At 39.7% G+C, this 21,641-nt stretch overlaps 2 protein-coding genes across 5 annotated transcripts; both read left to right on the plus strand.

Annotated features, from left to right (window-relative positions):
* The first annotated feature begins 689 nt into the window (after positions 1 to 689).
* On the plus strand, positions 690 to 12,521 carry acot20 (acyl-CoA thioesterase 20). 4 transcript variants are annotated; one of them, XM_071519916.1, is made up of 5 exons: positions 708 to 773; positions 1,592 to 1,654; positions 3,026 to 3,586; positions 3,821 to 4,026; positions 10,438 to 12,521. In XM_071519916.1, the coding sequence occupies exons 3-5, from the start codon at positions 3,130 to 3,132 to the stop codon at positions 11,023 to 11,025; spliced, it is 1,251 nt and encodes a 416-aa protein (XP_071376017.1). In that variant the 5' UTR covers positions 708 to 773; positions 1,592 to 1,654; positions 3,026 to 3,129; the 3' UTR covers positions 11,026 to 12,521. The 4 variants fall into 4 exon arrangements, with proteins under 4 accessions (XP_071376019.1, XP_071376017.1, XP_071376015.1 ...); XM_071519914.1 differs by lacking the exon at positions 10,438 to 12,521 and adding an exon at positions 4,887 to 6,332; XM_071519918.1 differs by lacking the exons at positions 3,026 to 3,586; positions 10,438 to 12,521 and adding an exon at positions 4,887 to 6,332 and having other exon boundaries at positions 690 to 773.
* A 4,223-nt stretch (positions 12,522 to 16,744) lies between these two features.
* Positions 16,745 to 20,936, plus strand: LOC139644532 (acyl-coenzyme A thioesterase 1-like). The gene is made up of 3 exons (XM_071519919.1): positions 16,745 to 17,219; positions 17,460 to 17,665; positions 19,917 to 20,936. The coding sequence occupies exons 1-3, from the start codon at positions 16,763 to 16,765 to the stop codon at positions 20,520 to 20,522; spliced, it is 1,269 nt and encodes a 422-aa protein (XP_071376020.1). The 5' UTR covers positions 16,745 to 16,762; the 3' UTR covers positions 20,523 to 20,936.
* Positions 20,937 to 21,641: the final 705 nt, after the last annotated feature.

The following is a 21,641-nucleotide window of genomic DNA, read 5'->3' on the forward strand; positions in this document are numbered from 1 at the left end:
AATATAGCCTAATTCTTAAGTAGCCTTCTCATGTTAAAAGAGAAACGCACAGGCCCACACTGACAGTAGCCTAGGCAATTCATGGTATGGCAATACATTTAAATTACATAGCCTATATCTTTTATTCATTTCTATAAGTTTTTCAGCTCATTTATATATTATTGATGATTATTTTAGTACATTTTGGAGACAGAGATTCTTATTTAAGATTATATTCAGTCTTCTTAGTGCAGATGTTTTTATTTTTATCCACTATAATATTTTTTCCATTTACAATTTTAGTCGCAGTGGGGATACTGGTGAGTCTTAGCCTCTGAAACCAATGAGAGAGGACACGTGACAGAGGGGATGATGTTTGTAGCGATAAAATATAGGCACGCCTAAGTTTATATGAACGTGTCCTCTGGCGCCCTACTTCACCAGCTGCCAGGCACGTGCACAGGTCGGGTCCAAAGCTGGGGGTTTGATACCCCGCCTCTTTTCCCTGCCAGTCCTAAAGTGCTATTTTGAATGGAACTTTTAAAATATATATTTAAAATATATATGTATGTTTTTTTATCATCTAATACAAAGGGCAGGGCGCTACTCTTACAGAACACAGGCAGCTTGGTTAAAAAGAGGGCCACCCCCATTCTTTGAAAAAATGGTTGCACCCAGTCCTCAACTGTAAAGAAAAAAAAAACCAAACAATGCGTTTCACTTGCTGACTTTATAGCGCCAAGTGTGACTACGCAGTCCACTTCTGTCTGATGGGAGTTTCCATCCTAATACAGGTATTGTTGATGTGACCTTGTGTGTCATTCAATAAAATAAAGAGACAAAGTAATGGGTGCATAGTCAGTTTGTCCAAAAACGAGGTCCTTATAGTGGCTGTAGACTAAATAAGCTAGCTAACTTAGTTAGATTCTTTTTAGCTAATAATCAAATCATGTGCGTTTTTGTGCTGGTGGGAAAGCCCAAGTCAGCTGCTAAACGGCGTTGCATTCAGGTCTCGTGCTATTTTGTCGGAAAATCCGGAAGACATACAATAGACAAACACAGACGTCCTGCAGCTTAACAAGTTAATTTGACGAACTTCAACAAATGCTGGGTTAGTCTTGCTAACTTCAAACTTACAATAAAGGAGCATGTATGTGTTTTCTTGTTGTTGACTGACACAAAACTTTATTTTTCAACTTGTTAATCAGATTGAAGGTCAAATGCGTCATAACTCAAACTCGGGCAACAAAAATTTCTCAGTGTCTTATTTCATCCTTCGTTTATGTGAAATTTCCAAGTAGAAATTCGTTTCTCTGATAAATCCAATAGCACATGAATGCACAATTAGTATTCACATGATGTCATATTTCCTAGCAATATGTGCTTTACTATGTACACAGCTCATTGGCTGTGGGTGTCATTTGATTGTAATCACCTGTGAATTTATTACAATCACCTGTTGTTTTCCTACCAAGATGGCCGTGTGGTAATGTGATGGACTACTATGAGTAGTCTTATCAGAAAAAAGCAATATTCACAGGAATAGGTCTGTTCAGTTTTCTGTTTGTATAATAGTAAACAGTTATATTACTTGACCTTTTTATCCTCTCAGAAAATACAGTGCCCTGCCCCCAGAGTGCACTACGCCATCAAATGAAGACTCTCAAAGCAGCAGGTACAAAATTGTCACACAAGCACATGTCAACAATGACTATCCATAGTATGCTAATACTTCTTAATTTTGTTTGTTTCAAGGATTCTTTGACAGATTTAACATCTTAATGCTGTGTGTCTCTGTTATGGAGTTTGAGTCAATAAGTTCAGAAGTGAATATAGTGTCTACATGCAAGGTTTATATAATATTTGAATTGGCCTACATGTGATCAAAGAAATATTCTTTGCATTTTACCTTTTGATATATAATGCAGGCCTATATAGAGGTACATTTTTATGGTGATATGGTCTTCCTCACAATGTGACCTAAAGAATATTGACTTAAGTTTTTTTTTTAGACAGTGTAGTAGTACTACTGCAGTATGACAAAAATAAAAGACTCATAATGGTTTAATTTCCATAGCAGACAAATGCATCTTGATTGCAATGCTGACCTCTAGTGCCAAGATCAGTGTTAGCTTTGATCTGTTTTAAGAGATGAGTTCCCAGATAATAGCACTATTGTGAGTGAGTGGTCTATAGATATGCCATTATATGGAAGCATAGTGATCACTCCCTGAATTGCATGGTAAAGAACTGCTTTCTTCAGTTCAGAAGAATGTGGTTTCGGTGGGCAGGGTGTCAAAATGGATCGAAAGGATGCCCTTCTTGTTGACTTGAGACAGAAAAAAAGCTGGTTCATAGTTGAAAAATCAAATGTGTGGGGAGCTCTTAATATCACTGTAAGAAGAGTGTCCTGTTGCTAGAGACAAATGTCATGGGACTGGTTACCCAAGAAGTCCTACAGCAGGAAGGAACAACTTATGTGGACCTCCAATCCAAGTATGTGCACAGGTACGGCCCAAAGGGGACTTGAACCCCTGCCTCTTTGTCCTGTCAGTCCTAAAATGTCCATTTGAATGGATTTAAAAAAAAAAAATGCATATTAAAAAAAACAAAAAACTTTCATCATCTAGACAAATGGCAAGGCGCTACTCTCACAAAACAGAGGCAGCTTGATTAAAACTGATGGAAAGGATGCTCTTGTTTACTTGAGCACCTGCCCCTCTCAATGTCTGTGTAAAAAAACAAAGTACATAGTTGGTACATAGTTTATCGCATATTGCATAGAGTACATACATAAAATCTCATTGTGTGACATCACATAAATTTAATTTGCATGCGAGAAGACAATGATGGGAGTTTTGAAGATATGTAGTTTGTTACATGTTCATAGTGAGTGACACAGCTTTTACTTATATCCGTGAGGTACTGCTCAATAAAGAACAGGCATGATTTGTAGAAAATGTTTTTGTGAACAAGATGAAGTTTGGTAGTGCTGAGGTATACAGAAGTGAAAGTCTGATGTTTGCCTCTTGATTCCCTTGCACAGATGCAACAGAACTGAGAGCAAGACTGCAACAAAGCCAAAAGCAAGGGCAAAGGACATTCTGGTCAGTAACTCAGTGTGAGTTACTGATCCCGTCCTGAAGAGTAATGGCTTACTCACGGATCCGCATAAAGCTTCTCCCTAGCTTTCGTTGTTTCTTTGATAAACCGGTTCAGGTAAAAGTAGAGGGACTTGCTCCCCACCAGCCAGTGGAACTGAGGTCCAAACTTGTTGATGACAGAGGGATTATTTTCAAGGCGTCTGCCCTGTACGCAGCAGATAAAAGTGGCCAGGTGGATGTCTGCCGTTCTCCCTCTCTGGGGGGAAGCTACACTGGAGTGGAACCCATGGGTTTGTTTTGGGCCATGGCACCAGAGACTCCACACAGTAAACTGCTGAAGAAGAATGTGCTGAGTCCAACACTGGTGGAGATACATGCACTGAAGGGGGATACTGGTGAGGTCTTGGCCTCTGAAACCAATGAGAGAGGATATATGACAGAGGGGATGAAGAGAATACCTCTGCAAGAAGACAGAATAAGAGGAGTCCTCTTCCTACCACCAGGTTAGTTGTCTGCTGTGATTCGGTTGATGGAGATGGAGAAAGAAACACAAAAGTGTGAATGATGTGTGTCAGATCTTGTAATTGTGGTTATTCTGGGATTTCAATTCTTGACAGCTGTTTACAAGTGTTTGGTTCTATGTATTGACTCCTCTATCACTTTCTCCAATCTTCTCATCCTGTTTGGCTTCCTTCTTACCTCCCCCACCCCCTCCTTTATTTCCCTGCTTTCTCTAGGAAAGGGGCCATTCCCAGGGATTCTGGATTTGTACACCTTTGGCGGAGGTCTTTCTGAACCCAGAGCCAGTCTCTTGGCAAATAAAGGTTTTGCTGTTCTGGCTCTGGCCTATTTTGCTTACCAGGATTTACCTAAAACTCCCCCTAAACACTTTGACTTGGAGTACTTTGAAGAGGCTGTAACTTTTCTGCGGAGACAGCCACAGGTCAGTACTGGAGTCAAAGGAAATTCATATTTTTTTATGATCTGGGTGCTGTGTTTTTCACCACTTGCACTCTTTATTATTGACTACTTGTGATGTTAGTGATATAGGAATTTAGGTTTATTCTTCTGTTGTAGTTATTGTAGATGCTCTAAGAAAAGTGCCTTATAAATGTATAACATGTAGAATGACAGAATGCATCAGAGATTCAGGCCCATATTTTTATATGCTATGTCAATGTTGCCATCTACTGGCTACTTGGAATTCACAAACATATTGGAGTGACAGGCTTATGTGTAAGAGTGGCCCTAAATGCTATTTGATAGACAACTGGGCGGAACCAAAGGTTTTTCCAAGCTCCTCTGCAAATTACTCATCTTGAGTAGTGCATTCAAGTTAGTTCAACCACCTGCTGTGTGCAGATTGTTTTTATGTAGTTATACAAGCATTTCTCAGAGGCAGAGATTCAGTTGGTAGCAAGAGCGCTAGGCTTCATAATATTAGCTACCTCATCGCTGGCTTTTAACTGGGCTTTAATGATGGGCTGATTGACATATTGTTCATTTGAGCGATACTTTAAACTGAAAAGTTGTGTGTGGTTGGGCTGCACTCAGTACAGTTCTAAGCAAACCAATGCGCCTGCAAACAAAATGAGCTCATTTGTTAGCTTTTGCTTTCGTTTGTTAGAGCATAGAGAACACTGAATCTGAAATTAGGTCAGTTGTTATAAACGGGCTTAATCAAGCACTGGCTACTCTTCAAAAATGGTCTTAACCACAGTTGCAACATGCTCACAAAGTCTAAATTCTAAAGAAAAATAATATTCTAAAACATGATTAATCACATAGTCCCTCTCTGTTCAGGTCCAAGGCCCTGGGATAGGCATCTTATCGATCTCTCATAGTGGCGGCTTGGCTTTGTCAATATCGTCTTTTCTCTCTGGGATCTCAGCAAGTGTCTGTATTAATGGCTGCAACGCGAATACTGTGATCCCATTGCACTACAAAGACATTGTTATCCCTCCGCTGACACCAAACTTAAAGAATGTTAAAATCACTGACTCTGGGCTTGTAGATATAAGGGATGCCTTACCAGACACCATCTTGGAAAAGCACCAAGCTTCTGTGATTCCAATAGAGCGTGCCAGCTGCCAGTTCCTCTTTGCTGTTTCTGAAGACGACCACAACTGGAACAGTTCTCTTTTTGCCAAGCGGGCTACCGAAACGTTGAGGAGTCATGGCAAAGAAACCTTTGAGGTGGTTAAATACCCCAAAGCTGGACACTTCTTGGAAGTGCCCTATATGCCTCATTGTCCAACTGGGTTTCACCCAGCTGTGGGGACTGTGGTGGTGTTTGGTGGGGAGCCAAAAGCCCAGTCTGAGGCTCAGCTGGACCTGTGGGTAAGAGTCCAAGAGTTCTTCAGGAAGCACTTGGACAATAAGAGTACCTGATAGAAAGCAATGCTCTAACACACAGTGGTTCATAAGGTCTTGGTCCTCATGTATCAAGCATCTCAGAGTAGTAGTCCTTAACAATGTTTAGTCTTCTCTTTAATTCATAATGAATTAAATTGTGAAAGGGGCATGTAATGATACTGAATTAACGATCTTAAATTGAAGTGTTTAATTTGATTAACTTAATTTCTGAGATTTGGCTAATGGTATGGAACTGAAACAATTTGCTTGAATTGCGACATACTGACTTCTTAAAATAAAATAAAAAAATCAAAAGACCTCCTTTGTCATTTCTGTAGATAGTTTTTATGTTTGCTTTTATCTTTGAAATGAACTATTGTAACAAGGCTTTTGTGATACTGTGATGAAAGGACACAGAATGTAGACAATTGGAAACAAAATTATAAGGCAACAGTAAATGTCGTGCCCAACAAATGTTGGAGTTGCCCTCTGGTCCAATCAATAGCATATAACTCAGCTTGATACGTTAACGCAATGCAGGGTAACCTATTATTATTACTTGTTTCATTACTTTATGTTTTTCAAAGCTTATATTTTTTGTCATTTTTGTCTTTATAGTTTCAACATAGAGAGAGACAGGAAAGATTGGGAGAGAGAACAAAGGTCCTGGGCCAGATTGAAACCCAGGACGTCGTATGTACATGGTATAGGCTATGCCTTAGTCCACTGATCCATCAGGACGCCCCTGGAATTATTCTTATTCCTTTTTTTTTTCTTGTATTTTGCCCAATAACTCAGCCCTACATTGGTAACTTTTTTCTTATTTGAGCACAACAACATGTTAGCCCTCTCGCTATGCAGTGACAGAGTGGAACGGCACACCTGTGTCCCCCCTAAGGCCTAAAAGTTAAACCCTCATACCTGCAACACCATTTGACAGATTAACATGATATGTGTTTGTCCCCGTGATAAACAACTTTGCCAGTTGTTCATCATCTAATTGGTCAGGGCTGTGCACAGACTTTTAGGAGGGTAGGTGCTCAACTATTCAATTTAATTCTGATTAAATAACATGAAAGACGTTTGCCAATCAGCTTCCTCTTCTGTTGGCCATTTTAATTAAACAGCTAAATTAATGTCAGATTAAATCATTTTTATTATGAAATAAGACACATGCAACATCTTGTACGAAGCTAACTATCTAACAATGTTTCAGTTTTAATGATATCCCATGACACCCATGTATTCATTAATTTAAGCACCTTGAGATTACACTGTATTTTAAAGAGTGTTATACAAATAAAATTTGTTATTATTATTAGCTATTTAGCTATGTATTCATGTGACAGGAATCATGTAGAGTAGGCCTAGTTCTAGTTTAACAGTTGGCATGTTGGCTAATGGCTATACAAATAAATTGCTAAACACAAGTTAATTGAAAACCTTAAATACCTATTTAGTTTAGGTTGATGACTAACCTGTCGGGCTCCTAATCTCTCCTCTTACAGGGGCTGGGGGGCGCGTGTGGTGTGTGTGTTTTAGCACCGCTGTACTGTGACCTCACCTCCAAACGCTATGCGCGCTACATGCCCGCATAGCGGGTAACTTTTTTTTTTTTTTTTTTTTACATAAGCAGTTTGGAACTGACAGCTATGCCAGTGTTTTTTGTGTCAGGGGCTGGCTGAGGGCACAAACTTAAAATTTAGACCTGGCCAAAAAGGGCACTTTTTGCAATGGAAACCAGGTGCCTAAGTTGATGGAGGTGGAGAAAGAAACACAAAAGTGTGAATGAGGTCTTACCCAACACTACTGTCAATGCTTATACCATGGGATTTGGGTTTTGTTTCAGCTATTTACAAGTTCTTGGATTGGTTCAATGTATTGAGTCCTCTGTCAGTTTCTCCACTCTCCTCATCCTCCCTGGCTTCCTCCCTGCTCTCTCCCCATCCTCTCAGCCGTAGGTTTGTACCGGAGATGAAAAACAATGTCAAAGGATTGTTTTTATAAACTGAAAAAAAGGATTGTTTTTATAATCTAAAAAATAAAATAAAATAAAAAATAACGTCACGTTTTGGTCTCAAGCTAAAAGGATCCCCATAAGTTGATACCATTGATACCATTGAAATCAGCTAGTCTCCCTGGCATCCACACATAACATCACATTATATAAAAGAAAGATATAATAAACTGAATTACAGTCGAAAGAAAAAATACAGGGAAATACAAACAATTAGGTGGCAACAAGAACTAAATTAAAGCTACTACCAGTAGAATTTGCAGCTTGATGATTTTGACGACCCCTTGAGTCCCTTAGTGGTGTTTTACATACATTTTGGAATGACGACTCACCAGCTCCTAGTTAGGCGCCATGGGACTGGACAGCATATGCACTTGTCTGTATGTTTGTTTCAATACAAACCAGTAGAGCAATTCAAGTGAGTCTGTTTTGATTGAGGCTGAGTCTGTTGAGACTGTAAATCAATCCTGCACATTTTGCGCCAAATCGTACCCGAAATAGAATAAACCATTTTACACTGTAATGGTCTAATTTTTCTACAGCCATTATAATATGCTATCACAATTATACTGAACAAAAATATAAATGCAACACTTTTGTTTTTGTTCCCATTTTTCATGAGTGAAATAAAAGATCTAAGACTTTTTCTATGCTCACAAAAGGCTTATTTCTCTCAAATTTTGTTCGCAAATTTGTTTAAATCCGTGTTAGTGAGCACTTCTCCTTTGCCAAGATAATCCATCCACCTGACAGGTGTAGCATATCAAGATGCTGATTAAACAGCATGATTATTGCACAGGTGTGCCTTGGGCTGCTCACAATAAAAGGCGTAGCGCAGCGACGGTTGCTTCCGCGGAGTCCATTAATTCCTGATAATGGACACCTCGAGGGGCATTATCCCGCTTATACCATGGTCACTTGCCAAAGAAAAAAAAATGAAGACCATTAATTTATATTTTCATGCGTTTTGTAAACAAAATCAAAAGTTTTTCACAAGCCATAACTCAGTTTCCCTGGTAACACCTGAGGGTTTGACTAATACCTGGAACAATCATTACCATCCCATAAGGTTCTTTTGCAATGGAAACGTTGTTCACTACTCCAGTAAATAGGACGAACCTTAGATACGACTTGGCATATAGATATTTCTAGTCCGCTCAGTGCATACAGTGCATATGCGGCTGAATATGTCTACCTGAGTTTGTACATACAGACAGAATGAGTCAAGACATGCAGCAACCAGGAAATCTGCCATTCCCAATAGCAGATTTCTGTGTTAATACTGTCTAAGCTAAGGTAGGAGAACATGTGGCCCTAATCAGGGGTTAAAGTGGGCCGGAACGATCCGGAACGGCATTCTGGCACCTTCGATTAATAAGTAAATAAATCTGATTGGCAGTTTCATACATAATAATGTCAAGCGAGTTCACAGGGCTGCCAACTCTCACGCACTGAACGTGAGACTCACGCAATTGACTTTTATCACAGGCTCTCACGCCACAAGTCCATTTTCTCACGCAGTGAAAAACAAATTCATAAACGTCGCGGTGTGAAGACAGAGCAGCACCGTGCAGCAGAGAGTTATTCAGACCATCAGGGGGAAAGCGAGAAATATACACAAAGTGCTCAGAGTAATCTCAGTCAGCGGCTCTTCTGCGTCTCTCCCTCTCCTCTCGCGCCGTGCGCACGCAGGCAGGAGTGAGAGTGAGTTGCTATGGTTACGGGGACGCTCTGTGTCTGTCGCTCTGAAACTTTCTCACGATTCCCAATAATAGGTTTTTAGGTTAGTATGCCTATGCAAAATCATGAATGTATGCACCTCAATGCTGAAATCTAGTAAAATAACATAATTTTACATTTTTGCTTAACATGATACAGGGTTGCTGTTTTCTTGACTGAAGAGGTTAGGTGGTGTAGAAATGCAGGAAATTTGTTTTAAATTACTATTTTTTTCTGACCCCCCCACTAATTATGTATTCGACAAAACCTTGGTCTTACCTAGGGCTGGGTATCGGTACTCGATACCTTTAAGGTATCGACCGAAATAACCCAGTACCAAGTAGTATCGAAACTTCTCCAGTCAAACGATACCTGCATTCAATACTTTTTGTTCACAGATCTAGAAAAAAATGACTATTTGTATGGTTTTGCTCGCAGCCAATCACCGCAAGCGTTCTTCGATTTAATGCAACGTGTGATTGGCCCAGTACTGCAGCAGCTACAACCCATACAATCTGTGGTGGTGAAGTCGAGTGCGGTGTATGAAACTGCGTCTATTTTCTTCCTGTTTTCACCTGGCAACCCGCGTGAGCTTCGAGTCTGGGGAGGAGGGGGTGGGGGTGGGGGTGGGGACAACGCTCTCCAATGTTTTGATTTTGGACTGCAGTACCCATTTTAAACGCTGGGTGTCATTGTTACATATAGGGCCTTTAAGGGTACTGATATTGGTACTGGTATCACACACACACACACAATAGCACATTTCATAGGAAAAAATACAAAGCAGAATACAAATATCAAAGTATTACATGCATATATCCAAAGGTATAAAAACAGGTTGTTAAAATGTCAAATTAATGCTGACAAGACTGGTTACTTAAATTCCATTTTTTAACTTCACAGGAGAAAATATGGGAATCTGTGTAGGTTTTCAGATTGACAGGGAGCTTATTCCATTCTCTAATGGCTTTAAAATAAAAAAAATCAGTAACATTTCAGTAATGCACGGAACTGCACATATGGTAACTGCAATAACTCAAACATACAAACTCAGGAATTTACAAAGGAAGAGCTTCGACGAAACCTTGGTCTTACCCAGTTATCTGTCAGATGGGGGGGGGGGGGGGCAATCTTACACAAGCTTGTGACAGATCTTATTTATCGATGGACTGTATATTTATCACATATCCTGTGAAATGCCCCTTTTAAAGAAAGGAAAGAATATTCTAAACATGATTAATCACATAGTCCCTCTCTGTTCAGGTCCAAGGCCCTGGGATAGGCATCTTATCGATCTCTCATGGCGCCGGCTTGGCTTTGTCAATATCGTCTTTTCTCTCTGGGATCTCAGCAAGTGTCTGTATTAATGGCTGCAACGCGAATACTGGGTTCCCATTGCACTACAAAGACATTGTTATCCCTCCGCTGACGCCAAACTTAAAGAATGTTAAAATCACTGACTCTGGGCTTGCAATTATAAGGGATGGCATGCCGGACCCCATGTTGGAAATGAACCGAGCTTCTGTGATTCCAATAGAGCGTGCCAGCTGCCAGTTCCTCTTTGCTGTTTCTGAAGACGACCACAACTGGAACAGTTCTCTTTTTGCCAAGCGGGCTACCGAAACGTTGAGGAGTCATGGCAAAGAAACCTTTGAAGTGGTTAAATACCCCAAAGCTGGACACTTCTTGGAAGTGCCCTATATGCCTCATTGTCCAACTGGGTTTCACCCAGCTGTGGGGACTGTGGTGGTGTTTGGTGGTGAGCCAAAAGCCCAGTCTGAGGCTCAGCTGGACCTGTGGGTAAGAGTCCAAGAGTTCTTCAGGAAGCACTTGGACAATAAGAGTACCTGATAGAAAGCAATGCTCTAACACACAGTGGTTCATAAGGTCTTGGTCCTCATGTATCAAGCATCTCAGAGTAGTAGTCCTTAACAATGTTTAGTCTTCTCTTTAATTCATAATGAATTAAATTGTGAAAGGGGCATGTAATGATACTGAATTAACAATCTTAAATTGAAGTGTTTAATTTGATTAACATAATTTCTGAGATTTGGCTAATGGTATGGAACTGAAACAATTTGCTTGAATTGCGACATACTGACTTCTTAAAATAAAATTAAATAAAAAATCAAAAAACCTCCTTTGTCATTTCTGTAGATAGTTTTTATGTTTGCTTTTATCTTTGAAATGAACTATTGTAACAAGGCTTTTGTGATACTGTGATGAAAGGACACAGAATGTAGACAATTGGAAACAAAATTATAAGGCAACAGTAAATGTCGTGCCCAACAAATGTTGGAGTTGCCCTCTGGTCCAATCAATAGCATATAACTCAGCTTGATACGTTAACGCAATGCAGGGTAACCTATTATTATTACTTGTTGTATTACTTTATGTTTTTCAAAGCTTATATTTTTTGTCATTTTTGTCTTTATAGTTTCAACATAGAGAGAGACAGGAAAGATTGGGAGAGAGAACAAAGGTCCTGGGCCAGATTGAAACCCAGGATGTCGTATGTACATGGTATAGGCCAGGGGTCAGCAAGTACGTTTGGCCTCAGGCCAAATTTTTTCCAAGCAACTGAATGGTGGGCCAAAACATAATATCTTGGACAGAACCTTTTTTTCTACCAAACAAAACTTTTTTTTCCTAATCTATACTATTATATATTGTACAAAAGAGTAATTTAAGAAAGTTATTTGTTTAAAATAAAGTAACTTGAATTTGCTACAGACTGTTATTAGTGTGTTATTACTGCTTTGTCTCCTGCTCCACTCTGTGGCTGCGTTATAAAACAGCTTATAATAGTAACCTGCTGATAATGTGACTGCTGTCTTTAATCACCGACAGACTGTCTTTTAAGACATGAATGTGTGTAAATCTCATATTTCCCCTCTCCACACAGTTAATAATAAATGTGTATCATTTCCATTTTGAAAATGACTACTTCTTTGAGCCTAACTAACGTATTGTAATAATTATTTTATGGACTCAGGATTGGATATCCGACGTACGTTACTCTCGCGTTACATCGTTACCCGCGTTATTGTGCGGGAGGTTACATTGTGTGCACAGAGACATTAGCAAAACATTGATAGCTAGCAAGACAAAATGTCACTGTCAAAAGCAATGAAAAGAAAAGTTGACAGCGAAGGTAGGACGTACAAAGAAGAATGGAAAGAAAAGTATGCATTCATCTTACCTGATTTTATTAACGCCAAACCAGTCTGTCTAATCTGCAACGAAGTTGTTGCAGTTTGCAAGGAATACAATATACGACGGCACCACGACACAAAGCATGGCAAGATCAGAGATTTTCAGTGTCATCTGGCGGGCCAGATACTATTACAGGCGGGCCAGTTTTGGCCCGCGGGCCGCTAGTTGCCGACCACTGGTATAGGCTATGCCTTAGTCCACTGATCCATCAGGACGCCCCTGGAATTATTCTTATTCCTTTTTTTTTCTTGTATTTTGCCCAATAACTCAGCCCTACATTGGTAACTTTTTTCTTATTTGAGCACAACAACATGTTAGCCCTCTCGCTATGCAGTGACAGAGTGGAACGGCACACCTGTGTCCCCCCTAAGGCCTAAAAGTTAAACCCTCATACCTGCAACACCATTTGACAGATAAACATATAATATGTGTTTGTCCCCGTGATAAACAACTTTGCCAGTTGTTCATCATCTAATTGGTCAGGGCTGTACACAGACTTTTAGGAGGGTAGGTGCTCAACTGCACTACAGTTGCAGGTGCCCCCCCCCCCCTCCCCCCAACTTATTATTTTAGAACTTTTACAGCATTTTAAACGTGCATAAAAACTGAATTTTGATTAAATAACATGAAAGACGTTTGCCAATCAGCTTCCTCTTCTGTTGGCCATTTTAATTAAACAGCTAAATTAATGTCAGATTAAATCATTTTTATTATGAAATAAGCCACATGCAACATCTTGTACGAAGCTAACTAACAATGTTTCAGTTTTAATGATATCCCATGACACCCATGTAGTCATTAATTTAAGCACCTTGAGATTACACTGTATTTTAAAGAGTGTTATACAAATAAAATTTGTTATTATTATTAGCTATTTAGCTATGTATTCATGTGACAGGAATCATGTAGAGTAGGCCTAGTTCTAGTTTAACAGTTGGCATGTTGGCTAATGGCTATACAAATAAATTGCTAAACACAAGTTAATTGAAAACCTTAAATACCTATTTAGTTTAGGTTGATGACTAACCTGTCGGGCTCCTAATCTCTCCTTTTACAGGGGCTGGGGGGCGCGTGTGGTGTGTGTGTTTTAGCACCGCTGTACTGTGACCTCACCTCCAAACGCTATGCGCGCTACATGCCCACATAGCGGGTAACTTTTTTTTTTTTTTACATAAGCAGTTTGGGCTGGCTGAGGGCACAAACTTAAAATTTTGACCTGGCCAAAAAGGGCACTTTTTGCAATGGAAACCAGGTGCCTAATTTGATGGAGGTGGAGACCCGCCTGGTTATTTTTTAAAATGGGGGAGCAAACTTGGAAAGATACATAATTGGCGGGGGGGGTCTGGGGGTCCTCTCCCAGAAAAAAAAAGTAATTTAAAACAAATTTCCTGCATTTCTACACCACCTAACCTCTTAAGTAAAGAAATAGCCAAACTGAGTACAATTAGCTGATAATTAGCCTGATCAGCCACCGTCAGTAATCGATATAAACACACATTATTAAACCATTAAACAAACCAATAACTAACAACAGTCAACGTCAGATAACCTTATCATACTTTATCAGTTACCTAGTGTTTATGTAGTGGTGACATAATGTTAAAAAATATACAAATTAGCAGTTTGAATTAAACTGAAGCTCCCTGCGCTCTCCAGGGAAAATATTACGCCAAACACCCATTAAGAAATATGACATATTAACAATTCATTACGTGTCCGTAAAAACACATAACTCTAGAAACACAAGATAAAAGGCGTCATATGTAGACAGTCTTCTTGTCAATTCGGCATCAATATACTCCAGAAAGATAAACTGTATTTCCGTTTAAACTTTACATTTTGGATTCAACTCGATACCAGCCTCCGTTGGTTAGCTGCGCTATTTTAGTGGGAGAAGACCAGGGGAATGAGAGGCGAACTGTTTCAAAAATTTGATTTCTCACTGAAATAAGTGCTGGTTGGGGGATCAGATACACGCCGAATTAAACACCGACTCATTACACTGTTAATTCACCGTCTGTGACGGGTTTACAGGAGTTTTTTCGGCCGTTACCAAAGTAACTACCCGGTTTGCTGCTTCCTGTTTGGTGCTGGAGAGAGCGCACCTACCTTCCGATAATATTAAACATGTTTGATTGGCAAAGTTAGCTGACGTTGACTCGCACACATTATCTATATAAAAGTAAATGTCATGAGAAGGACAAAGATGAACTTATTAGAGCTTTTGCAGCACTCAGGAATGAGAAGGTAAAGTTGTTCAAGACAGGATGTCGGAATAGTAAAATGGACTTTGAACATATTTTCTATCAGAAATAAAGTTTACCATTATTATTTTTACTGAATTAAACAGTGCCTCTCTCTTGCTCCCCCTTTCTCTCTCTCTCTCTCTCCTTTCCGCTCTCCAGCCTCCATGGTGCTGAAAGGGCACACAGCGCTATATTGCTGACTTGAAGCTGCAGCGGCTACTTTCACAGTCCCAAACAAGGATCTTGTTCCCACGCGTTAGTAAGTTGTGGCCACGACATACTGTAGATCTCGTTCCCACAAGGTAAACAAAACAAATGGGATGGAGAACAGAGGGGAGCTGTGGGAGCAAGTTAAAAAGAAGAGATAGGAAAATATTTTTTTTTTTGCCAGATAGTGCCAGATAGTGGACTGAAGCACAACAGAGAGTATGTTTAAGAAAACAAAAAGAATTGCTTAGAGTTTCAACAAGATTTGTAATTAGTTGCAAATCGGAAAATGCATGATTTGAGGTGTTCTATTGGACTGTTTTCTTCTTTGCTTCCTGATTGTCCTGGTGAGTCAACACAAGTTGCCTGGAATTGATTTCTCTCCTAGCATAATTTCACGTGTGTGTGAACCGATTTAGAAAAGAGAGGTAAAACCAGACAGGATATGGTTATATTGCATTTTTTTTTAGTTAACATGTTTATGGTGGGAGCCACAGCGGTTAATGAAGTGTTCACCGTTGGCTAATTAACCGTCTAGTAGTATAAACAACGGTATAGTTCATAGCTCACTAAGCTAGCTTTGCTAAACTGAAGCTACATTGCAGGTGGTGCATCGTTACCATTGGTAACCATAACGGTTTACTCCATTTTTTTTTGTTTTGTTGCTGTTGTAGAGCCATTGTGTTGGGTGCCTGATAAATTGAAATATGATTAGATAACAACTTGTGAATATGAGTTCATGTGTAATTAAGATTAAGTTGATCAAAGAAAAGAGAAGCAAAACCAGTTTGGGATCGTCACCATTGCTTTAATAAACTGTGTTAAATGCTAATGTAGTTGACAGTGGAAAAAAGGGACTAGAATATTTGATAACTGTCTTGTACACTTGTGTGCAGACTGTTTCCTCCGTGAATCTAGATACAATCAGAACTGTGCATCCTTGTAGATCATTAGATATTTTAGGTTTATACCATAGTCATTGAGAACAGGGTAAACAGGAACATTGCCTTCCCTCCTAGTAAAGGTTACATAAACATGGTGAAAGTATCAAAACGCACGGTCGCCAGCTAAATCCACACAATCCATATTAGAAAATCGAGCCTCTAAACGAGCCGTTTGGACTTCCGTAACTTTGTTGCGTCCTCTGTTTAAGTAACATTTGTTGTACTTCAGCCATGCCGTGTGCTATCGTTTTGTTATTATGGTATGTTCTGTTTGTGCCCCATACCATGTGATCATGGTCTTGAGCCACATAAATAAATGAAATGAAAAATAAATGAAAACAAAGGTTCGCTCATTATCATTTTTGTAAGAAATAATAATAGACTAAAAAGTGTTTTTTTCAAAGCAGTTGAGTGGTTGTCATTGTTTATTAACCGGAGAGTTTTCCCTACCTGTAGCTGCCGGGTCTGTGGTGTCACGTTTCACTCTTGAAACGGTTAGCCAATCAGAACAGAGGGTCGTTAATAGTAATGAGCCTTAAAGACACAGCGACAGAAACAGCCTGTTCTTGGTAAGGCTCAGAGAGATGCTGGAAAATGAACATGTAAAAATGATTTGAGAGTGTTTTTGGTACATGACACCACACAAGCAGCTTTGAATGGACCTCAAGACATAAAATAAAACACTGGAAAGTGTAGAATATGGGACCTGTAAGTTTTTTTATTGTCACAATAACTTTTACTTCCTGAGACACTGCTCAATGAAGAGCAGACATTTGTAGAAAATATTTTTTGTGAACAAGATAAAGTTTGGTAGTGCTGAAGTATACAGAGGTGAATGTATGCTGTCTGATGTTTGCCTCTTGATTACTTTGGGGAGCTGTAAAACTGTAGCAACAAGATTGAAACAAAGCCAATGTCAATAAAGCCGTCCTGCACAGTCAGTACACCAAGGTCCTGATCTCATCCTGAAGAATAATGGCTTACTCACGGATCCGCATAAAGCTTCTCCCTAGCTTTCGTTGTTTCTTTGATAAACCGGTTCAGGTAAAAGTAGAGGGACTTGCTCCCCACCAGCCAGTGGAACTGAGGTCCAAACTTGTTGATGACAGAGGGATTATTTTCAAGGCGTCTGCCCTGTACGCAGCAGATAAAAGTGGCCAGGTGGATGTCTGCCGTTCTCCCTCTCTGGGGGGAAGCTACACTGGAGTGGAACCCATGGGTTTGTTTTGGGCCATGGCACCAGAGACTCCACACAGTAAACTGCTGAAGAAGAATGTGCTGAGTCCAACACTGGTGGAGATACATGCACTGAAGGGGGATACTGGTGAGGTCTTGGCCTCTGAAACCAATGAGAGAGGATATATGACAGAGGGGATGAAGAGAATACCTCTGCAAGAAGACAGAATAAGAGGAGTCCTCTTCCTACCACCAGGTTAGTTGTCTGCTGTGATTCGGTTGATGGAGATGGAGAAAGAAACACACAAGTGTGAATGATGTGTGTCAGATCTTGTAATTATGGTTATTCTGGGATTTCAATTCTTGACAGCTGTTTACAAGTGTTTGGTTCTATGTATTGACTCCTCTATCACTTTCTCCAATCTTCCCATCCTGTTTGGCTTCCTTCTTACTACCCCGCCCCCGCCCCCTCTCTTTATTTCCCTGCTTTCTCTAGGAAAGGGGCCATTCCCAGGGGTTCTGGATTTGTACACCTATGCCGGAGGTCTTTCTGAACCCAGAGCCAGTCTCTTGGCAAATAAAGGTTTTGCTGTTCTGGCTCTGGCCTATTTTGGTTACCAGGATTTACCTAAAACTCCCCCTAAACACTTGGATTTGGAGTACTTTGAAGAGGCTGTAACCTTTCTGAGGAGACAGCCACAGGTCAGTACTGGAGATAAAAAAAAAAAAAGTCAAAATCAATCAATCAATTTATTTAAGTGCAGAATCACCATGAAGCATGGTCCCAATACACTTTACAATTAAAAGAATAGATAGGACAAAACATACAGCAAGCAAATAAAATAGTTAAAATAAAACAACCACATTAAAAACATCAACATTAAAAGGATGTTTGAAAAGGTGATGGACCCGACTAAGTTTTAATTCTAGGGTAGGCTGTAATGAAGCGAATAAAGGTGGACTTTCAGTCTTGATTTAAAGATTTCAACTGAGCTTGCTTCTTTAACATGTAATGGAAGTCCATTCCACGGATAAGGGGCACGGTAGGCAAATGCTCTGAAGCCAACTGATTTTTTGTTAGCTGAGGGAATGACCAGGAGACCAGCATTGAGAGAGTGAAGAGGGCATGCCGGTATATATGGTATAATTAGCTCAGATAAGTAAGGTGGTGCAAGTCCATGCAAGGCCTTTAAGTTAAAAGAAGAACCTTAAAATCAGCTCTAGCTTGCACAGGTAACCAGTGAAGAGAGGCCAGAATGGGTGTTATATGATCAAATTTTTTAGTCTTTGTCAAGATTCTAGCTGCAGCATTCTGAACAAGCTGAAGACTTCTAGTAGCACAACTAGGAAGACCAGAGAGAAGGGCATTACAATAATCAAATCTGGAAGATACAAATACATGGATTACATTTTCAGCATCACACAATGATAGAATAGGTTGGATTTTAGCAATATTACTAAGATGAAAAAATGGAAAATAATTTTTACTTTCTGGGTGCTGTTGTTTTTTTCACCTCTTGGACTCTTTATTATTCACTACTTGTGATGTTAGTGATATGAAGTTTAAGTTTATTCTACTGTTGCACTTATTGTAGATTGTAGAGTGTCTTACAAATGTATAACATGTAAAATGACAGAAAATGCATAGGAGATTCAGGCCCAAATTTATATGTGCTATGTCAATGTTGCCATCTACTTGGATTTCACAAACATGGGAGCATCAGGCTTGTGTGTAAGATTTGTCCTAAACGCTATCTGATAGACAACTGGGTGGAACAAAATGTTTTTTACTTATCTAGCCCTCTGTCACAAGCATATCTCAAAGGACTTTACAGAGATTGAACCTAACTAGATGATTAACAATCAGTTGTGAAACAGAGTGATGTAAGACACACATAAGGAAGCAGAACAAGCACACAGTAGCAAACCTTAGCAAGACATAGCAAGCCTACCCTACCCAGCACTACCAACAGTACAGTACTCAGGTAGACATATTCAGCCGCATACGCACTCATACAGACAGAGAATGAGTCAAGACATGCAGCAACCAGGAATCTGTGTTAATACTGTCTAAGCTAAGGTAGGAGAAGAGCTAGACGGTAGACGGTGCTATGGTACTCAAATACATTTTTCACATGTGGCCCTAATCCTCTTCCGTAGACATTTAATTCAACCAATGAAATTATTTCTGCCTCCAGAGCAGCTCTGTGTCCAAGAAATATTTGTATAACTACAACTCTTTATTTACAAAGAACAATTGTATTAGAGAAAGAAAGAATGTATTAAAGGTCGAAGGTCGGTTTAGTTTAGTTTATTGAGTTTATTTATATCAGGGACCATGTACAAAATACATTAATCTCAAACAAAGAGAGAAGATGCTTTGTACCAGATTTAGCTGCTAGCTAATTTCTATCTGTAGTCCCTGGGCAGGTGAACAGAAACAATAAAACACAGAGCAAAACCTATCATCTCCACTACAAATGGACCAACAACCTATTGACATCCACGCAGGCATATGCGCGCGCGCACACACACACACACACACACACACACACACACACACACAATAGCACATTTCATAGGAAAAAATACAAAGCAGAATACAAATATCATATAAAAGTATTCCATGCATATATCCAAAGGTATAAAAACAGGTCGTCAGAATGTCAAAAGAAAGAATTCAGTAACATTTCAGTAATGCACAGAACTGCACATATGGTAACTGCAATAACTCAAACACACAAACTCAGGAATTTACAGAGGAAGAGCTTTGACAAAACCTTGGTCTTACCCAGTTATCTGTCAGATGGGGGGGGGCAATCTTACACAAGCTTGTGACAGTTCTTATTTATCGATGGACTGTATATTTATCACATATCCTGTGAAATGCCCCTTTTAAAGAAAGGAAAGAATATTCTAAACATGATTAATCACATAGTCCCTCTCTGTTCAGGTCCAAGGCCCTGGGATAGGCATCTTATCGATCTCTCATGGCGCCGGCTTGGCTTTGTCAATATCGTCTTTTCTCTCTGGGATCTCAGCAAGTGTCTGTATTAATGGCTGCAACGCGAATACTGGGTTCCCATTGCACTACAAAAACATTGTTATCCCTCCGCTGACGCCAAACTTAAAGAATGTTAAAATCACTGACTCTGGGCTTGCAATTATAAGGGATGGCATGCCGGACCCCATGTTGGAAATGAACCGAGCTTCTGTGATTCCAATAGAGCGTGCCAGCTGCCAGTTCCTCTTTGCTGTTTCTGAAGACGACCACAACTGGAACAGTTCTCTTTTTGCCAAGCAGGCTACTGAAACGTTGAGGAGTCATGGCAAAGAAACCTTTGAGGTGGTTAAATACCCCAAAGCTGGACACTTCTTGGAAGTGCCCTATATGCCTCATTGTCCAACTGGGTTTCACCCAGCTGTGGGGACTGTGGTGGTGTTTGGTGGTGAGCCAAAAGCCCAGTCTGAGGCTCAGCTGGACCTGTGGGTAAGAGTCCAAGAGTTCTTCAGGAAGCACTTGGACAACAAGAGTACCTGCCAGAAAGCAATGCTCTAACACACAGTGGTTCATAAGGTCTTGGTCCTCGTGTATCAAGCATCTCAGAGTAGTGGTACTTAACAGTGTTTGTTTAGTCTTGTCATAATGAATGAAATTATCAAAGGGACATGTAATGATACTGAATTAGCAATGCTACGTTGAAGTGCTTGTTTCATAACTTTCCTAGCTTTCAGCACGCCTTAGTGCCAATTCATTATTTCATAAACTTTTGTGAGCCACTGAGGTTACAAATCTAAGAATCAGTGGAATGTTGTGAGTTTAGAAACATTAATGGGTAATGATCTGGGCTACCTTGAGCACTACATGTAATTGACATTGACACATATTTTTAATGATAGCTGGCTATGGATTTTAACAATTTGGTGAGGATGGAGGTGAAGTGTAAAATATTCACTCTGGGGATGTTTCTCTAATGCCTTTGTCATATCAAATTCATTGTTAAAATGTTGGATATAAAGGAAATTGTAAACCAAGTAAAAGTATCTACAACCAACCAAGCATTTCTGTTTTTTTCAATCTGCATGTAAATAATAGTAACGCATTCTTAACCCAGCTGCTTTTTCATAAGCTTCAATTAACTACTAAAGCCATGTTTTTTTTTTTCAAGTGACATTTTCATAGAATAGACCAGAGGTACCACAAAACTGTTATTCAATTTAAGAATCAGTGGGATGAGCTTTGAAACAGTAATGATCTGGGTGACCTAGAGCAATACATATAACATTCCTGGGCCCTTATGTCAATGTGTCATTCATTTTGAATGATGGGTGGCTATGGATTTTGACAATGGATTTGTAAGGAGGTGACTAAAGTGTAAAATATTCACTCTGGCTATATTACTGGAAGGCTATCAACAGTATCAAATCCAGTGTTAAAGCTTTGTAATAAGTGTTAACATAAGTTCTCTGATTTGGCTAGTAGTTGTTTTTTTTTATCGTAACATATAGCATACTGACTTCTCTAACTGCTTTTTATTCTTCATTCTCCTCAGCTATTATATCATGTGACTTTTGTGATACTGGGATACATTGTCTGTTCAAGGTAGGTTGTAGGCTGTTTCAGAAGAGATGATGTTCCCTGTTGTCAGAGAGCAGGCCAACCCATGACTGTGTCATG

This window comes from Centroberyx affinis, unplaced genomic scaffold (genome assembly GCF_046629955.1).
Source record: "Centroberyx affinis isolate AG114_WGS23_722 - 3 ecotype Tasmania unplaced genomic scaffold, CSIRO-AGI_Caff_v1 ptg000749l_1, whole genome shotgun sequence".
In the NCBI taxonomy this organism is placed as follows: Eukaryota; Metazoa; Chordata; class Actinopteri; order Beryciformes; family Berycidae; genus Centroberyx; species Centroberyx affinis.